At 36.8% G+C, this 21,731-nt stretch overlaps 1 protein-coding gene across 5 annotated transcripts in view; it reads right to left on the bottom strand.

The window, feature by feature from the left end:
• Nucleotides 1-5,878: 5,878 nt before the first annotated feature.
• LOC105049330 (mannosyl-oligosaccharide 1,2-alpha-mannosidase MNS1) overlaps nucleotides 5,879-21,731 on the bottom strand; it is a 48,470-nt gene continuing 32,617 nt past the window's right edge. For 2 of the 5 annotated variants that reach the window (XM_029265771.2, XM_029265772.2), the window contains 2 exons: nucleotides 21,488-21,670; nucleotides 8,659-9,052 (listed from right to left, as the gene is read on the bottom strand). In XM_029265771.2, coding sequence (XP_029121604.2) covers nucleotides 8,954-9,052; nucleotides 21,488-21,670 — 282 coding nt within the window. In that variant the 3' untranslated portion in view covers nucleotides 8,659-8,953. Of the gene's footprint in view, nucleotides 6,233-8,658; nucleotides 9,053-10,070; nucleotides 10,155-21,487; nucleotides 21,671-21,731 lie in introns of those variants that run through there. The other 3 variants (XR_012142966.1, XM_073261320.1, XM_073261319.1) reach the window with 3 other exon arrangements.

The raw sequence follows: 21,731 nt of genomic DNA, 5'->3' as shown, positions 1-21,731 counted from the left end.
GACTTCTATCTTCTTTTCTTTTGCTCTATTACTCTTTATCTCTCTCAACCATCTCTTTGTCCGACATCGAGCTCTTTCTTATCTTTGACCATATTATCGGCTTCATTTTCTTTTTTTTTTTTCATCTCAAACGCATTGTCTGGCTTTGTTGTTTTTTCTAAAAGAAATGAATCAAATATATTTTCTGCCGTCAAAAGTTTCAAAAAAAATAAATTTTTATTTTTTATTTTATTAAGAAAAAAAAGCTGCAGAGAGCCTTGGCCCAACTAGTTTGGATTTTTCGTTCCAAGTTCACGCTCACATGAGTCCCGCCACCGCCACCGGTTTTTCTGCGCTTCCACAGCGCATCGGTCGCGGGCGTGTCGGAAATTCTTTTCCCGTTTCCTTTCAAGTCCAAAAGGTGGTTCTGACGGCTCTGACGGCCTGGTGGATCCCGGTCAAACAATCGGTCTCTGGATCAATAAGAAAAATACAAATTTAGAATAAGAAAAAAAAAAAAGGAAAAAGGTGGAAAAGATATGTTTAGCTAATTAGATCGCAATTACATAGAACCCTACTTGTATTCCTGTGGAAAATCCCTACGCTACATGGGAGAAGGAGATTGGCACATGACTTGCAATGATTTGTGGTATGGTTCATCAATTAACTTTTTTTTATTTTTCGAGATAAATTCTCTACATGATGGCGAATTGGTAAAAGATACCAGCAAAGTGTTAGACTACTTCTATATATGTTATAAAATGACATTTTTTTTGAACTAAATATAATTTTTTGAGCAGATGTAAAAGGACATCGAGCTCCTGCTGTTATGGAATCTAGGAAAGAATATGCACAATTATACCTCTGCATGGTGAGAGATTGTTTTCATATTTGGAATCTACAATTAATGTTTTGGTTACAATAGAATAATCTTAGGATGGTGCCAAGACTTGCTTTTACAAAAGAGAAGATGAAGCTCGTATAGTTAACATTAACTTAAAAAAGAGAAATTAGAAAGGACAAGCTTCATCATCAGCTCAAAAACGTGCCAACACCAGATCATAAGCCTGAAGTTGAGCCTGGATGGTCAAATTAAGTTTGTCAAATGAAGAGCAATGAGACTGGCCTCTAGTCATCTAAAATAAGCAGTGATCCTATAAGCCCACCTCACGTTGGGACTTGGGATAGCTTCTCCAGGGATAGAATAGCAAGTAAGGATGGCAATCGGGTTAGATCGGATCATAAATGGGTCGGATCATAAATGGATCGGATCAAATATGGATCTGATAAAAAATATTAAATTTGAATATGATCTATTTAATAAATAGATGAGATATTCAAATCTGAATTTGACTCATTTAATATTTGATCCTATCCATATAATCTGTTTATATTTATAATTTATAATTCAGATGAAAAAATTTGTTTGTGGCTTTGTGGTTCGTTTAAAAAAAATAAAAACCTTCTCTCAGACTCATGATCTCACCTCTATCTCTGATCTTTGATAAGATGAAAAGAGGGAGGCTAAGAATCGCCTTGGAACCATCGAAGAGAGAAATCCCTTCGTTGCCCTCCTCTTCTGCGCTCTTCTCAACCAAGGGTTACAGCCGTTGCCTTTCTAAACAGGAGACAATCACAGGAGAAGAATTAAAAATGGGCCTTTCCCAACATCAAATACGAAGACTAACGGATGTCCAGATCGCATGAAAGTGGGCTTGCCATCACTGTCACTTCAACAGATGCACATACACAAAGAAGTAAAAAATGGAGAAGGATAGGATTCAAGGTCCAAGAATTATTACTATCATGCTCTCGGTCCAACCACCCTCCCTTTGATACTTTCGGCTTGACCGTCCCTCCGTTGACACTCTAGATCTGACTGCTCTCTGCTTCGTCTGCATCGCCGCACTTTCGGCCTGACCGCACTTCACCGCCTCCAAACTTCAGCTTCGTCTGACCGCACCCTCAGCCGTCTCCAGCTTTCCACCCCATCAAGATCTCGGTCACCTCCAGCAAGTCTTCGGAACAATGGCGGCATGAAGAAGAAGGAAAGGGAGGACTGAGGGAAGAGAAAAAAAAAATCTTAATAAGGTTGCGGGATGGGGAATTGGAGCTCGGTCGCTTGGGCGCGAAATCAAAAGATAGCATGGCATGTTATCGATCATGGGATGTCACGCGGTCCCATAGCCGCACGGATGGATGAATTGAAAAAAATGGGCGCGCTCCACACCACCGATCCGTATGGGAGGAGCCCGTTAGCCTATTATCCAATGATCCAATTCATAATCAATCTAAAATTTATAAAGATTAAATTAATCAAACAAGTTAGATATATAAAAATTAAATTTAATTTAAATAACAAATAATTAAATAAAATAATTTATTTATAATTAAAATTTATTTAATTTAAATTTAAATTTATTTTTGATAAATTAAATACGAACTAAATTAATTATCGGGTCATATTTTGCCATCTCCCGTGGCATGCAAAATTTGGGAGGTTCGTACATGGGAATAAAGCGAGGGTGAGGTGAGAGCGATAACGCATGGGCTAAAAGCATGCCTCTGGAAACGAGAACCCTAAAAGCATACATGCAAATGTGGCAGCTGCCTTTTGGAGAAAAAACATAAGAAGACAAACTTTCTTGCCTCCCTCCCTCTCTCTCTCTCTCTCTCTGTCTCTCATCTACTGCGGTTCCATTTCCAATAGACCCAATGATGCACTGCATGCTACAACAAAGAGCACAACATGTGACTCGAGCATTGTTACAAGACAAATTTCTTTCCACACCAATAATGATGATGATGATGATATATACACAACAATTCCATATCTTACTATTTATTGTGAAAAAGAACTGAAGAGCCTCCCTGCCCCACAAGACCTGGACCTAAAAGAAAAAAAAAAAAAAAAGAAGAGAATTACAACATATTCCCCTTCACAAATTTTATTTATGTATTTTTCCTCCCAAGCTCGTATCAACAACAATAATAGCAATAGCAGCAGTAATATATAGTAGTGGTAGTGTCTTCCAAGTTATCTCACAAAACATCCAAGAGCAAACTATAATAATATAAGCATGGAAGTGCAGGTCGGTAGGCCCTTCCCATGGAACCACAAAAGAGAGTCCAGCTGAGAATAGAGCGATGACACAAGGTGCAGGCTAATTCTAGTTGGGCCAACCCAATAAGTTTGCGACAGCCAAGAGTCAGATAGGGTAGTCCCATGTGGATTGCTTGGTCTATGTCTGCATCTGCATTGTAGATACTAGGAATGAGATTAAAGGCTGCAGAGGGGACTGATCCAAGTAAACAGGAGCACAATATGCCTACATTAGTTGGCCCACCTAATATCAACATCTCATCTTAGGGTCCTTGTTGACAAGATGATCTAATAACCATGGGCCCCCATCAAATCAGTATGGCCTTGTAGGTAGACTCTGTCCATCTGAATATGTTCACATGAAAAAAAAAAAAAAAGAAAAAAAAAGTGAGAAATCTCATGATAACATGTTGATCTAATACTCTACCATCTTTTGTTATACCTCATGGATTTCCATGGTTCATAGTTTGATGGGCCTAAGATCAATAATCATGCCAAAATATTCTTTCGAATCACACATTGAAGCTTTCTTCACTATAGATGTGTATATGTATCGAAGCCGAAGCCCATAACAGTGGCCAAGCCCAAGATGATTAACAAAACATCTATGATGAAGGCTGATCCCAAAAGCACATGCCAACCAAGCTAACTCAAGTTCACATTTGGACTTTTTTTATTTTTTTTTTGCCCTCCTCTCTAGTAAGGGACATACTCCAGGTTCAATAATTAGCTGCATGATACGAAGGGACATGAAGTAGACCAAAAGAGCAGGGTACCCATCACACATCTAAGTCTTCTCAATTGGGCTCTCTGCACAATGGGGGAGGAGCCCAAGGGGAATGTGATGGAATGTTTTCTAGCCCTGCTCCCTTGAGGAGCACAAAGACAGGGCCACAGCACAAGACAAGAGCATGAACAAAAAGATAGAGGGAGGGAGTGATGGAGAGACATGAGATTGGGGTTTGTACATTGAGATGTGCTTCTAATGGGAACATGCACGCCAGAGAAGACACTGCAGTTTGATAGATAAATGACATGGGGGGACAAATCAGCTTAGGATACTAAGGAATGTAGCAAAATGCCAAAGGGATGGAGCCCAAGACCCCAGAATTCCACCATATAAGGTCTTGAGTGGGGGCCCATGCCCTTTGAAAGCTTGCGCATGCATCTCTCCCTCCCTCTCTCTCTCTCTCTCTCTCTCTCATTGGGCTCTCCTTTTGAAGCACTTTTTACATGGATTCTTTTTGTCAGTATAAAACACATCACTCCAATCAAGGGGCTGCTTACTCTTTCCCGTCTATGGGTCCAAGGCGGTCAATTTTTTTTGTAATTTATTACTAGTTTTCTTTTGCACAGTTTGGTCGCATGGTCATCAAAGTAATGTATAATTTTTTTGTTCTCTTTGGAAGCTCTCACTGCCATTTGTTATTTGCAACGAGGTGGGGGCCGATCCTCTCTTTTTGCTCAACTTTTTGGGTCCAAGCATAGAGAATGTTTTCAGCATGGGATTTTTCTATATGTTTCTTTTCAGTCCCCTTTCCTTGTCATCTCTCTCTCTCTCTCTCTCGTGAACCCTATACATTCAGATTCTATAGTTTCTGAACCTTGTCAAAGCTCGGCAATTTGTGTGGGACCCCAGCCACAGTAGACCTGCATGCAATTTGACCAGTTTGACCCATGGTCGGCCCGAGAAATAATAACTTGGATGGTTATCCCCTCTTATATAAAAGTTATGCTACCGATTCAATTAACAAGCATATCTGATCCATTCCAAGAACTATATTGTATGGTTCACATTAGCTCAAGCCTTCATGCAAGCTATAAACTATAAAGTTTCTTGTTGTCCCTTTGTTTATTTACTCATCTTTTCTTTTCTTTTTTTTTTTTTTTTTTGGGAAACCCTTGTTCCTTTCAGTTAAACCATCACCAGTATTTGGATTTAATCACCAAACATTCTTCCACAGCAGTCACTATGTAAAGACTAGCAATAGTGAACATAAAGCATTGTCGATCGAAATGGATACATGACATTCTTTCTATTGTCTACAAAAGTTTCCAGCCTTTTGTGGCTATAGTCCCAGACCCAATAAAAAAAGTTGAACTCAAATGAGAAGAAAAAAAAATTAAAGTATATATCATTTCAGTCATGGTTGTATCTTTGTTTTCTGGTTGACAGAAAGGTGCAAGAACCGCCTTGCTTTCCCCTCGTACAGACGCAGCCAATAGCATCTCTTTCTTTTTATTTTCTTTTTTTTTATTTTTTTTTCCATAGAATCAACCATTTACATCATTCCAATTAAGCTGAAGCCCTTCAGGCGGACAACCAGCATGCCATATCTTTATCCCTTCATGAAACCACTCCACAGACAGCAGATCAGTCAGCTGCAGCATTGCCCTCCCAAACCTTTTAAGAACATCTAAAAAGTTAAAACTTCACAAGTACATGCAACCAGACCAGCAATTTGATCCAAGATGCCGCAAGGATTATATAGGCCGTCTGAGGAATATATTAGTAGAGGATGACATATAGGCAAAGGTCCCCGTAAATTACAAGTCGTTATAATTTATAAGTATGTACCTCAAAGGCTCACAGAAGTAATTTCCAGACACATGATCAGCAAGTGAAAATTGTAATGTATTTAACATTCTAAAAAAGGCCAGCTTTTAGTTCTATGTTGCATCTTCTGTCTCATATGTCTGAAAACGACGAGAAACCCCTAAGCATACAAGAAAACAATTGACTTTATTCCAGATTTGCAAATTGTTCATCAGTATATTAAAAAAAAAAAATCTTACTTTAGAATTGGTCCAATAGTTTAGAATTAATCTATTGTGACTAACAAGTCTTTATTAGACTGGGGACTATCAAAGAGGTGTTGAGAATATTATACAACACGGCCAAAAATTCTGAAGGTTTGGTCATAAGCAGATATGCCCTGCTTTCTTCCCAAGAAACAAATGGGAGGCCTTAGTTTTGGTTTTCCATCTGACACCATTTCAAGGAATTATTCTTAGAGGATGAGCCTGTGTTGAAAACCCGCTCATTTCAAAGAAGATGAATGATGGTGGTGAGAATAATTAATAGAGATACTTGAGGGTCTCAGCAAGGAAGAGGCTTGGCATCATGTCATCCTTCGCACCTGTTCTAACCTGCAGAAAATGAACATCAAGTCGTATCAGCAGAATCACAAGAAATACAAATGAGTTAAGCGATCATTGTCTTGCTTAACCAACAGTATATAATTATCAGATTACCAGACAATTAGAATGATCAAGGGTCATCTAGATACTTTTCTGCCATGAAATAGCACCTCATTGTAATTTCTGAACATTACTAGAAGCATAGAAAATGCAACTCATTTTGAATTTTTACAATTAAAAGGCAAGAGCGTGACACCACTGACGTTAGCAGTCAGGGAAGTTGTCCCTCTGCCTCATTTTTTGCAGGTAAGAACAAAACTTCATGGGAAAAGCTGCTATAAGCGTGACACTGCAATCCTTGTTATTTCTCTGAAAGGCATCACCAGTGGTAATAAATTTATTTCTTTATTTATTTTTCTCATTGTTCTTTCATAATTGCAGAGAACTTCAAAGTTTTCTCACTCAAAAAATCTTTCCTGCCATATGGTACTAATATTGCGCAGGCACTTCATTTCTCTAATTTGCAAATCGAAAAGAACTACTCCTTTGACCATTGAAAAAGCATCTAGAAGTCATTCGAAATCACACAAATGCTAAGTAAACAAGTCAGCAACAGGAGATGAAGCACATTACATGCACTTTGTGAATGAATAGAACTTTTAGCACCAGAAATGCTACTAATAATATACGTCTGGAAGTCATGAAATCAATAGAAGTCTAGAAAGGGAGAACAGGCTAAGTAAAAGAAATTGGCTAAGTGTGTTTGAGGTACAGGCATTCAGTTATCCTATCAGGACCAGATCAAGAGTTGACCTAGACCCCACCACACACTTGGTCCGGACCGGAACTCTATAGTAGGCCCAACCGGTGTAGAGCTAAACAGTTGTTAAACACTGGGTTACAGAACTGAAACCAATTTGATTTACTCAAGCTTGTAATAAAGACACTTGGTTTGGATCAGCTAAAATTCTAAACTGAACCCACTCGGTTCAAGTTAAGGTCATGACATTAGCAGATGCCAAGACCAGGTGGAAGTACAAGGAGTTATAAAAGAGCATCAGTTTGAGGAATACATAATCCTTCAGTCCAACATAACCAGAATCTATAAAAGAGTTCTTCTCAAATGCTTGGAATATGTTCCAGCCCCACTCTTGTTATGTTTTATTTCCAGTCAAATGCTAGAGGTACATGAGCAATTCAACAGTCGCTGCCCTCGGTATATTCCATGACGTGCCCACATTCATATCCTGCAGTTAACGAAACTTCAGGCACGCAGCATGACATAATCACATATAAGTTCTTACATGAGTACAGCCGTTATACCTGGCCTTGATGAAAGAAATAATTCTCTGCAGCCATTTTTGTAGGAGTTCATTGATAGAAATTATAATGATTCCAAGCAAGCTGTACGAGAAAACATGACATTAAAAAAAAAAAGGATAATTAGCATATAACCCCCTACATTTTACATCGACCCCAATTGGGAACAGCGACTCAATTCCCTTGGACTTCAACTTCTGCCTTAGGACCTTCGATATCCTGAATTTGGACACCGCATTCGGGTTTGCAGCACTCTCATCCTCTCCGCTTGCGATCACCTCCTCGTCCTCATCATTCTTTCTTAGTTTCGGCTTCTTCAAAGTAGAACCGTTTGCCCTCGCCACTGCATCGGAGATGGTGCCACTCCTCTCCTTATCAGAAGCCTTTCTCTTCTTCTTGCTAATCTTCTTCTCCAAGCCTTCGCTGTCGCTGTTGTCAATCTTTCCGTTTTCAGATTCAAGGTTTTTGTGCTTCTTTTTCCACTTGCTCTTATTCTCCTCTTCTACGGAGCCGTTCAGGTCAAGCTTGGCGGCCATGGATTCCAACTTTTTGGACTTCTTGTGCTTCAACTTCTTGATCTCATCGAGCTCCGAGGGAGAGGAAAGGAGGAGAGAAGGCATCGGAAATGGGGGAGGGATAGAGGGAGAGGGGTAAGGAAAGAAAGGAGGGAGGGAAGGGCACTGTACCTCCTGCGAAAGGGGGTGGCGCAGGAGGAAAGAGCGAGGAAAGAAAGAAAGAAGAATGAGGATGGACAGTGAGAGATGATGGGGATGCCGTGGGCTTCATTATCCAGGTCACGGTTGAAGTAGAATTAAAAGGTACCAACGTGGCAAAAATAATGCCATGTAATCACCGGCGGGAGACTCAGACCCCAATTGGGAGGCCTGTGGGTCGCATTGTAATATTTTATCAAATGTAAGGTTGACATTGATCGATTTTTTTATATAGAGGGGTATTTGCAAATTGATATAAAATGTAGGGGGTTATATGCCAATTATCCAAAAAAAAATGAAAAAAAAGTCAAAAAGGTCACAAAAGATAGTTGATGAAAGAGAAGACATGTCCCATGTGCTGCAATTCAGATATTTACATGACAAAGCAAAGCAGGCAGCATAGGTCAGTTAATCAATTGCAATAGTTTAGACAAATAAAGGATTTGCAGTGCCAGATTAAATGACAATGGGTTCAAACTTGTTGCTTCCTCTGGAAGTAAATAGTCAGTACCATTACATATTTGACTATTAAGTCATCCTCCACTGAAAGAAGGTGAGTGCTTTTGCATCTGATCATAAATCAGCAACACTTCCTTGCTTTTAGGTGTCTTGCATTCCCAACCAATCAAATGAAGGACTGTCTTTTTATCTGAACCTCAAGCCAGAGGCCTCCATCAATTAAGAAGCCAGTGGATTTTCACAAAAAACCCCCGCTATCATCCCATCTCCAACAACTTGTGTTCCTTGGACTGGAATTGTTGACAAGGTGAATGACCAAAAGCATAACCTGCAGTATCTGAAAATTCAAATTCCTTAAGCTTATTATTCTAAGGTTGGCATCAACAAACAACCCGTGCACCTTAAAAAACTCAATTAAAATCCTTTCATATTCTATGGTGCACGCGTGCGCGTGCACACACACAAAAAAAAAGGGGACAATGTAAACACCAAAGGATTAAATCACACCACCTCTGCAGCCACTTCCAACCCACCCCGTTCTGCAAAAATAAAAAGCTAACCCATAGTTACTTAGATGGCCCCAAGTTTAATAAAGGTTTTGCTTACTAGTTGAAATATAGCTGCTTTCCATATTTGCTTTGTTACAGAAAGAGTGCTTAATTTTCTGAAAGGAAATTTAAAATTGGTTAAATTGTATTGCTGAACCTAGAGTCATTCCATCTGAATGAAATTTCTGGGGCCTACCAAATGAGATATCCTTTGGAGTCTTCATCTACTAATGGACTATTAGTTCTTGGAACAAGCAGCATTTGCATTCTTTGCAATGAGGTATGACTAATGGCCACACTCAACTTGCAAGCTCAACTTTATAATCAATGCCAATGACATATTTATCATAACACATTTCATTAAGAAAATCAAATATGGATAATTTTCATGAAAGCAATTTTTTTAATTAGGAGAACACACAATATTTCTCTAAACTTGGGTGATAAACAACATTGTCAACCCACAACACATAGAAACATACTACCAGCATTATACCAGGCAGTGTTTGAATGGGCTTTATCATCATTGAAAAGTCAACCCAAATTATTAACTTTGGCATCCCATAAAGACTTAAAGATACCTCCTAATTTTAAATCATCTGTTTTGACCATACATCACAAACAGACTAGATTATGCTGCAGAACACAGTTCCTATATTGCACATGGATGTAAGCAAGAAGGTTCTTTCTACAATCACACCAATACACATCAATATTCTATTATTATGTTGCAAATAGGCATTATCACCTACCCTGAATGTAATTATAATTCCAATTTCAATAAACTTAACAAACCCTTTGACCTACCATGAATATCTCAAACGGAGGATATGTACACCCTTCTTAAGCTCACCATCCACCACCTATGCACACCCTTCAGGAGTTCAAATCCTGTCACAGTTTCTATTGGTCTATTAGCTGTTACAAGTTCAGATATGAAATTACTATGGTGTCTAGCATGATATTTCATCATTAATATGATGTAATCAATTAATTTTATCATATGTTATACTTCCTTTTTCCCTTTTTTTAAAGCTAAGACACCATTACTGGCAAAAAGATATATGAAAGTCTCTCATTTCCTATCACATTGGTGATCTAATAGCCTAGATGGCAGCAGTATTAGGTGGACTTGACCAACTTGATGGCTGATGTGTGTTCACTTGTGCTAACATGCTTGAAAGCTGAGCAAGCAGGTGTGCTCCTGTGTATGCACTGTCCATATGGAACCATGTGAAATGACTTGAGCATGGAGGAAGTCCACAGCATGTTTCATGTCATTAAGTAAAATATATATATATATATATATATATATATATATATATATATATATATATATATATATATATATATATAAATTGAAATGATCTTAAAAATTACAAGAAGTACCCTTCTGCAAGTGATAAAAATCTTTCAGCATTTTCTGAATCATGATTAGATGATCCCAACGCAACATTCCCGGAACAAAGCATGCTAATTCATTCATCTACAATTCTGGAGAAAATTAGGAAATATGAGATGTCAAAATATCGAAATATGTGCATCAGATAGGAATCTTTATAATGATCAAATGAGCAGGCCACCTTGTCGGACAGGAAAACACCATTTTTCTCACAGATATATGAGAAAGAAGATGGCATAGTCTTCTGAATCAAACTTAATAGGCCTCTCATGGATGTTTCCCAATTTCTCTCTTGCAACATACCACGAGTCAGGAAGGCTATACAAATTGAAAGGATGAATGTTATTCTAGAGAGCCTCCAAGCAATCAAGAATTAATTACATAATTATCCAATAATTAAATAAGGCTTACCACTTTCGCTCATTGCAAAGTGTGAGAACCTGTGTGGGCGTGCTTAGTCTCACCATTGCATGTGCATTAGGGAGGCCTTGGGTACTTAAGTTGGGCCAAAGACCCTAATTAACAACCTTTTCTAGCTAGCTCTTTTTGTATGAGGTGCTGAGTCATTACAAATAGTATCAAAGCCAACTCAGCCCACGGCCCATGTGGCTAGGGGAAATTGCAGCCCATTCCCTGTGGCATTGACCATGATCCAGTTGTGGTGCTGGTAATTTATCCTTGGTGTGGATGTCAGTGCTTAAACAAGGGGGAGTGTCGGACCTGCATAGGTGTAAATTTAGAGTCCTGCATTTGATGTGCATTAGGGAGGTCTTGGGTACTCAAGCAGGGCCAAGGACCCTTGATTAATCACCTTCCAGCTAGCCCATGTTGGGAGAGGTCCTGGGTCATTACATATAGAATATCAATAGTTTTTTATCATTAAGAGATATTATATTTTCTAAGCTGTAATGCCTCACAGTTTCAGGCTTGCTCCCTTCTATCCAAGCTTTGAATAAATATTTGTAGAAACTACAACGTATTGACTCTGTCTCAGTACCAATTTCGCAAAGATCAACAGTTAGACAGTCAACAAATGAGCCAACATTTTAAAAAAGAATAGTTCTACCTATCGCCCATTGCACCAAACATAATTGTCAAGCGTGATGCTGTTCCTGTGAGAGGACTTAAATAAATTGAAAGCTAACCATTGCTGGGAGGTGTCTTCCGAAGTTGCACGATAACATTCTCCTCCTCAACAAGATAATATGTTTTCAATAAGAAAACAAGATAAAAATAAAGAAAAAATCACAAGTTTTGAATTAATTTATAGTTTTCTAATTACCTAAGTTGAATGAATTTCTTGTCTTCACAACATCAATTTAGCATAAAGGAGGAATTTGTAGCATCACTGCTAGTCAAAATACAGATGGTACTGTTTGAATACCAAGCACTAGTAGAATTCCCAGTTCATGATGATGCTAACAGTCATGATGGCAACCCAGCACATGCACACTAGTAGAATTACCAGTTCATGACTTTGCTAACAGTCAACAGCAACCTAGCACAATTATTGCATTAATTTATGGTTTTCTAATTACCTAAGTTGAATGAACCTGTTGTCTTCACCACATCAATTTGGCAAAAAGGAGGAATTTAGAGCATCACTGCCAGCCAAAATACAGATGGTACTGTTTGAACACCAAGCACTAGTAGAATTTCCAGTTCATGACTATGCTTAAAGTCATGATAGAAACCCAGCACATGGACTAGTAGAAGTACCAGTTCATGACTTTGCAAACAGTCTACAGCAACCTAGCACATGCATGGGTATCCAGATCCCACGCACCTGCACCTCTAACATCAAAACTAATGTAATAGTATAATAAGAGATATCTTTTGCTGGTGTTTTGGATCTCCAGTCCTCTGTGACAAAGCTATAAATTCAAGCAACTCAGTGCCGGAATCTGCTAGGATGCTATCATATACACTGTAGAAAACATATGAATATTTTTCCCTTTATGAATGTTCATGATCGACATCATTTGGATTTAAACAGAATCATCATTTGGTTAAGCGTACTGAGCAGTAATGGTAGAAGTTGCAATATGAATAAACAAATACAATGTCAGTGGTCATTGCAATGATGCAAACTTGGATATTTACCAAGAAGTTTTAATGTAATCATTTGTAGATTCTGATCATATTCTACTTATGTTGTAAATAAACACAATGTTAATGGACAAGACTAGCAAACTATGAAGTTTTCCAATAGTGCTATATACTGCAATTATGGCTTATTTCTCTTGGTCACAAGAATTTCCATGTTGCTTGGCCATTGAAGGGAATTTCCCTCTTTTTTTCTATTAAAAAAAAAAAAGAAAAAACTTATGCCTCTTACCACTAAAAAGCGGGACAACAAAATTAAAAATGCAAGACTATAGGCAAAAGTAAATCTGATGTGGCCTCCAAAACTTAACAGCTAACATGCTCATTAATGTTATAAGGCTCTAACTGGATAACTCCATTTTGTCTCTAATATGACATAATGGCATGTTCACTAGTATATGCCTGATCAAAAATTTTAAAAATTTAGTTATCAAACAGCTGTTATTTCTAAGGCTTGGTTGTAAGTGTTAAGGCTTGATATACATTTCCATTGCATAATAGCATAAGCTTCTGGCATCAGCTGAATTAACATGGTACCAGATTTGGAGGTCATGGATTCAAATCACCTCCAAGACATTTTTCTTTTAATCTACTCATTGTTATAGTGAGTCTTATGTTACCTAGACACTTCATTTTTAAGCTGTCAGCATGTGTCAACACTTCTGGACACTTGGACATGGCACAACATAACAAGACACCGTTGGACACTCCATGATGAAGTGTCTAGTTGATGTCAACAGGAAGTTTCCGACATTTGGCACTTTCTTTTAATGTCATGCAAGGGACTCTTAGTTTTAACTATTGGACACTTTTAAGTATCCTTCAGGTTTTGTGGGCACTTTAAGCAAAGTATAATATAAAATTATCAGTATTGTATGGATACTTTGACCAAAGAGTCACTATGTTTTTAATATATAAAGTTATCACAACTATATGAAACTTTAAGCAAAATGTTATTATGTTTTAAATATCAATATATCACATTTAATTACCAATTTAAGTATCTCACACACATTAAATAACTAAATGAATCCAGCAAATAAATTTAAAAAACTTGTAAAGTAATATCTATTACAATTAAAATATAAATACATGTGTTTATGCAAGTAATATATAAATATGTATTTGATACATGCAAGCATGCATGTATACATATAGATGTACATAGATACATTCATGCATGTGTGGCATATATACATTATATATATAAAAATAGTGAGAGAGAGCGACAGAGAGATGGATTTTGTTCCTCTTGAAAGAAGAGAGGGTATCTACTCTCGAGCTCAAAATCAATAATAGGGCATCCAAATTAAAGATTCATGCCATTGGTAATGATCTATACTACTAAAAATAATTAGAAATAAAAAATCACATGTTCTGAAAGTCTCTAACCCATACATCAAATAGATACAAAACTGAAATTAAAATGACATGAGATCATGTTTTGCTATGATCTAAGAATTCAGATTATATATATAATTTATATATGATCAATTAAATGAATTCTCATTTTTTTTTTTTTTTTTTTTTTTTTTTTTTTTTTTTTTTTTTTTTTTATTTTTATATATGATCAATTAAATGAATTCTCAATTTAAGTGCTTCATTATATATGCTAGCATACTTGCATAATTATAACCATCTATTTTTATGTCTAGATGATGCATAGATTAGAGACCCCCAAAATGTATAATATTTGACTTTTAGGTATTTTTAATGATACATGAAATAATCAATGGTGCGGTCTTCAAGTTAAATATCCCATTATTTTTAGATTAGAGAGAAGTACCCTCTCCCCTCGGGAGGAGCAAAGTCTATCCCTAATACATATTTGTGTGTGTATAGCAACATTGGGCTACACTAAAGTGGATCTCCACTCAAATCCGGCCATATCTGGATTGGACACTGGAGGCCCCACATCGATGATCCGAGCCATTAGATGTGATCTACTATATCTAGATTACTTACATGTCAAACATTATATGATTTGGAGGTGCCTAGCCTATGCATCATGTGGTCCAAAAATGGACAGTCTAAATGATACTAAATTATATGTATGTTTTTTTTATCACTTGATGCATAGGCTAGGCATATCTAAATCATATAATTTTGAGTATGTGAATAGTTTAAAGGTAGTAAATCACATCTAATGGTTCGAATCATCAATATGGGACTTGTATTGCCCAATGTAGACTTGATCAAATTTGAGTGGAGATCCATTTAAGTGTGGCCAAGTCTCTTTTTCTCCCTCTCTCTCTCTCTCTCTACACACACACACGCACATACACATACATAGATATGTATGTACACACACATGTACATGTACATGTACTTTGTACATGTACTTTGTACATGTATATATGTGTGTGTGTGTATGCACATGTATATATACATACATACATACATTCATATATATATATATATAGAGAGAGAGAGAGAGAGTTAGGGTGGATGCTTCTACTTTCCAATGAAAATTGATGAAGGGCCTCCTGAAATGAAAACCAGCACCATTGGTCATGATCTCTGATGTATAAAATGGTTAGAAACCTAAATTCATAAACTCTTAAGGTCTTTTACTCTTGAATATGATGAAAATAAATTCAACAACTTCAATAGTATCATCATATTTTTATTTTATCTATAATTTAGAACTATCCAAATTAGCTAAAATTTAATAGTCATACATTTAAAAATATTTAGGACAAGATCAATGGTTTAGAATTGCGAATTAGATGGTTTATGCTATGTTTTTTGCTTACTAGCCATACAACAACTATTCTTTTTATTTTATTGGCTAGATGAATGAACAAGAGATCTACAAAATAAATATTAGTTTCTAAGGATTTTATATATCTTAAATCATTACCAGTCATGTTTATTTTCATTTCAAGAGCCCCTTTATTGACTTCTACTAGGAAGCATTTGGAGCCAAATATTCTAACAAGCATCCCAACCTAACTTGAAAGAAAAGGTCTTTATCTAGTTATGGTCCTGGCAATACAGTATCTTAAGGGGGGCAGACCTAATCTTTAGCTTTTCTTGGCACAAAGTATTTGCCCCAGGATTTAATCCTGCACCGTTACGCTTATCAGCCCACACCTTTTACTCCTGCACCAAGCAATGACCCTTCATCTCAAAGTTCACGGTTAATCACAACTCACCAGAATGTTAGCAATAGATAAGAAAACACATTCATATAGTTTATCAATTTATGTCAAAAATAGGAAGAAACTATGGAAAAGTGCATAAACGTAATTAAACTGAAGAATCACTAAAATCAAGGTTTTGAAAATCAGTATCGGTGATCGTCTCGATCACCACCCGATTCGGTACGGTACCTACACATGGTACGGCGGCATGCCAGCCCAACCGGCACAGTAATTTTTTTTTTTGCTTTTTTGCTTTTTTTTGGATGGGAGGTGTCCAATTAAGTTTTTATGGATTATTAAAATTTTAAAGTTCAAAATGATATTTAGTGATGTTCATTAATGTTTGTATCACTCCGATACACTTTTAATCGCGTGTGATACGAATCTAAACATGACATTATGTTATTTAGCATCCTAAATGATCAATATATGGACTAGATATTATTAGATTCTAAAATACTTAAATCAATTAAAAAAATCTAAAAATACTCAATACGTACCGATTATCAGAATCTGATAGATCGTCGATGTCCATAAATAGCAGGATCATCTACATATCAAAAGAAACATCAGTCCATCCTTCTAGCTACATAGCATTATAATCCTCTGTGCTCATTCCATAAGATAAATGCGTTAAATCATAACTCATTCTCGATCCCTCACTGAGGTTCTGACTTTGAGAGCTATCGTCGAGCTAATAGTCTAATTGTGAAGGGACCCATGCAAATATACCGACAACAAATTATGATCCATAAGATGCTTCGGATTGCACAGAATAGTAGCCATTAGAAGATGGTGTCTCCAATGCACCATATCCATATCCATATCCGTAAGGATCATAGGCTGTCTGTGGGTACGGATAAGAGGATCCAGAATACGAGGACGAACCAATACATCTATGGATTCTACTCCACATGCGAGATCATCTGTAGCTGCATCATATCCCGAACAACCTCACGGAGCCCGTCGTCTGTATGAAATTGTATCGTCACGGGCTTTATCAGCTAGTACACCATGATCCTTATCCCACGTGACGTGCGTAAACTGAGACTCATCAGTGAATAGAAGATCACCAATCAGCTGCATCTCCTATCCTCCGATCCCTCCATGATCAATGGATCCATGGATAGCTAAAGAACTATCATTACTGCTCTGTCTGATGTCTGAATCTGAGTGAACTGAATGCTCACTCTCTACTGGAGCTGCAACTATCTTTTCTTTTCTTTTGTCTCTGTGCCTATCAGTTGCCTGTCCTCTCATCATGTTTTGCTCTGGCTACCTAGGCTGCGAGGGTGGATGCTGGGCGTATTGGCTGGAGGCCTATGTGGAATATTGCTTCTTGCCCATTGAGAGGCATCCACCCAGCCTCACTAGCAACAAAACTGATAGATCGTGAAGGCAATTCTGGCTCATCAAGCTTTAGCTGCTGTTGCTGACTCATAACCCATCTGATCATCGGATCTTCATCTTCATCAACAAAATCACTAGTAGTCGGATCTGAGTATTTCAGCTGAACTTCTTTCTCAATATATTTGAGCCTCAGTCTCAAATTATAGTACACATACGCAAGATCATTGAGGCATTTCTATTTTAGATGGTTTCTCTGCTTGCTATGGATAAGGATAAAGGTCGATCAGTTGTACTCACATCCACTCGATGAAATCGTCTAGGAGAGGATCTTGATGGGAAAATCTTTCAAATATCGTGCGGATCCACCAAAATGCATTAACCATTCAGCTGCAAAATTATTTAAATTTAGGAAAATAAAAAAAAAAAGATTGAATATGTCAATATGATAATAGATTTATTAATATACCTGGATTCATTTTTTATTTGCTTCTGATCGCTACATTACTTTCAAATGATTCTGTGCCCTTCTTAAATATTTTTATCTGTAAAATAATTATTTATTATAAAATCTTAATTATTGAAGATACAGCTAAGTTAATAAACATCATTAAACTTAACTTATTTATTCAAAATACATAGCTGCGATGTCTGGATTGGGCTCCATCATGTCTATTACATTTCGTAAGGCGGATAAAAGCTCTTCATCCATGCCAATATCAGGTATGGAGTACTGAAACCTCAGATTCAGATAATAAGTTGCACATAGATTTTCATAATTGATTAAGTTTATTTATATAAATTTTGAAAGAGTTTTTGATTTGCTACTTACCTATTAAATGTAACTCCCTACCTATTTGATAGCTCCATCGATGGTTGATGATCCTGATGTATTCATCGACATGCTGTTGATCTATCATCTTGATTTGTTCCTTTGTCCTCTTCATCATATAATATAACAAGCCCATCTGGGGCTATTGCTCACCATTCACGGCCTGAAGCACTTTATATAGAGACTTGATAGTCGCCATTATCTTCTCGATCCGCTGTCAGAATGACTGTCTCATTACTAAGCTCTCCACATTGCTCCCCTCAGTGCCTGTCCGAATATATCTGCTCTGTTGCCACTTAGGACTGATAAACATCTTATGCAGATATACTTTCTTTTCAATCAGACTATCAAGTGCTATATAATTAATAGCAAATCGTGTGACATCTAATCCCAATATATCACCCCTAGCAAACTGCTGCATCCATGATAGGACTCATATATGGTTGTAGATGAATTTAATGATGCTCTGTGCTGACTCCACTACCTTCTGCATCCTACGAATCTTTTAATATCCACAACATCAGATCGATATAATGTACAGCACACGGGATCCAAAAAATATACGATCGCTATCCCATCAATATTTTTCCTGCAGCCTTATACTGTAATCGTTATTTATAATAATCTGCACAATAATTTGCTCTCCTACCTGATCAATCACCTCCTCCATCAATTTGAGGATGTAGCTGATATCATGTACCTCAGTTGAAGCATCAAAAGACTTATGAAAAAATATTCTTCCATCATAATATGTCAAGAATTGATGATGCTTGATGATGCTTTGTCTAGTTGGACCAGTCTAATCAAGATTTTAGGAACTGATATGGAGATCTGTACCGATTTTTGTTCAGTACGGTATGGTACTGTACCGTACTAATATTTAAAAAAAAAAAAAAATTTCCACCCACCACCATTAAAACAAAAGAAAATCATGCTGAACCATACTAAATCGAATCCGTACCGCATCAAACCGAACTGAACCATCTGATTTTGCGTGGTTCGGGCCCGTACCGTACCGAACTGATCGGTACGATCTGATTTGAACTATATACCGAAAAATTGATCTGAACCATGCCGATTCTCCATCGTACGGTACAGAGTGTACCGATCGATTCAGACCGATACAGGATATCATGAGTTCAACCATCACATATCACAATCAACCCATATACCGATCACTTGCTCTGATATGAGGCAATCCATTTTTTAAGATCCTTCTTATTTGGTCAAGAAGCTCACTATGGATATCCCTTAATCCTGGAGGATCTACACCTGGATCGACATCCTGTATAGATAAAATGATAGAACGATAATATGGATTGTCTGCTGCATTCGTTGGAATGTGACTGAAGTGAAACTAAGATCTAATAGCTCGCCACATATCTTTCTTCTTATCTTTCTTCAATATAGCATTGATCTTCTGTTGCTTGGAATCTCTATTAGGAAATACGTATGGATCTAAATCGTGGATAGTGGCTACTATTGGAATCTCTCTAGAAGACTTTTTTCTACTGCCAAATACTTACAACATGTATGTAAGACAGCTAGTGCCTCTACTGACGGGCTCTCTAACTAAGGATGTTCTTCTAAACCTTGACTCAGATTCTGCTGCAGTGCTCTTTGAGTCTGACCCATCCTCATAAGCTGATGGTCCAAATCGAGTTCTGTGCCTGGCTACCTCTTCTAGCTGCTATTGATCATTCAAGCTCGTCCGAATGGCAGCATCGATCTGTGCTTGCTCATCATCTGAAATAGATCCTTCCTTCGATTCTCTAGAGTGATATAAAGATGGCTCTACTGCTCGATGATCTACCTCTATCTTTTTCATCAATTTTTTTTTTTTGCTGCTTTAAAATCAGTGAAGTATTTCTTCATTAACTGATGGATCTCTTTTGGACACTTACGGTATATAGCTACATCTGGATAGTCGCCAGCCAAATGTTGCTTCAATCGTGTAACTTCTTTTTTGAATTCTATGCTGCACCAATTATATTTTCAATGATGCCGACCTAAGAGCATCTCCCCATGCTCCCAACCAATATCATGTTTTAGATTCTTTTTCTTCTTTGATGGATTCATTCTTGAAAATTGATAAGCACATCACTTCAATAATTACGTAAAAATAATAAATTTTATTTACCTAATTTTTTTATATTTTTAAATTATTTATTTATTTTTTAAATTTTTTTAATTTTTTTTAAAATAAAATATATTAAAAATTTTAAAAATTATGAAAAAATAATTGGATTTAGATCCATGTAGAATCTTACCATGGATACTACATATAATTTTCTTAAATGATGGACATGCATGAAATACTTTTTTTTCCAAATTTAGGTCTAGGCCACTATGTGTAAGATGTATTAAAACGTTGATAAATGGCACCAAATTTATGTCAAAAATATCATGCAAATCTCTAAATAATAATCTGATTTTACAGTTATTTTTTAAAATTTATTTTTTAAAATTTTTATTTTAAAAATATATTTTTAATTTAAAAATTATATACTTAACGAAAATTAATAGTTTTAGTGTCATTATGTAGATCATCCATAGATCTATAACATATATTAAAATCAAATCAAAAAAAAAATTCTGACATGATTTTGCCTAATTTTTTTATTTTTCACGATTTTTTTTTAAAAAAGAGAAAAGAGAGCATGATTTTGAAAAGCATACCTTAAAAAACTTTAATCCACGTATTCTTTGAGTTTTCCTACGCCTCTCGATGTTAGAGAGTAAGAAACGGAGAGAGAGACTGAGAAATAGAGAAGAAGTCAAAATACGTATTCCTTGAGTCTTCCTATGCTTTTCGGTGTTAGGAAGTAAGAAATGGAGAGAGACTGAGAAATAGATCTCTGTCTCAAATTATATTGAAAGAAGGCTGAATCGGATGGTTCGGCTCAGTAAAGCTGCGTATTGCCTGGTTCACACCAAAACCATCCGGTTCAGGGCCGAACCGGGCAATTCTCTTTTTTTTTGGGGGGGTCAGGTGTCGAAAATCAGGGCCGAACCGACCCCGTCCAGCGTCGATTCGGTTAGTACGTCCTAAATCGGACGGTTCGGTCCGATTTTGAGAACCATGACTAAAATATTCTGGAATAAATTGCATATTAAATAAATTATCCTGACATCTAAAGGCTGCAACTGACTCTCTAGCTTTTTGGAATTGATCTTCCAGGAATCAGGCCCATTATATAAAGTGTATCAAGAGAATCGACAAGGGTAGCTAAAAGACCACCAAAAGTATCGACAACTTTCAATGATATTGGCTGGTCAAGAAAAATACAAAATTCTGCAGCATTGTGGGGCAAAATAATTCTAGAGAAAATAAATGATCTTGGTCAAATAATTTTTTTGATCTTTGACTATTAGATCATATATAACAAACCTGAAGTTCATCTTGGGCCCATGCATTCCATAAGAATTCCATGCATGAAGCATAGCCTCTCTCACTTTTTCTGTGCTGATTGTCATTTGGATCATGGTAGACAAGATCCACGTTGCTCAATTTACCAACAATGCCAACTATAACTTCTCCAGAATTCCACAAATCATCTTCTATGTTCTGCAACTACAGGTATATGATAAAACTTCAGTGGAAGGCTATCCCACACTACCAATACAAACAGAAA

Source organism: Elaeis guineensis, chromosome 7, assembly GCF_000442705.2.
Source record: "Elaeis guineensis isolate ETL-2024a chromosome 7, EG11, whole genome shotgun sequence".
Taxonomy (NCBI): domain Eukaryota; kingdom Viridiplantae; phylum Streptophyta; class Magnoliopsida; order Arecales; family Arecaceae; genus Elaeis; species Elaeis guineensis.
Note: the sequence above shows the minus strand (reverse complement) of the source record. Positions and strands in the feature narration are given on the sequence as shown.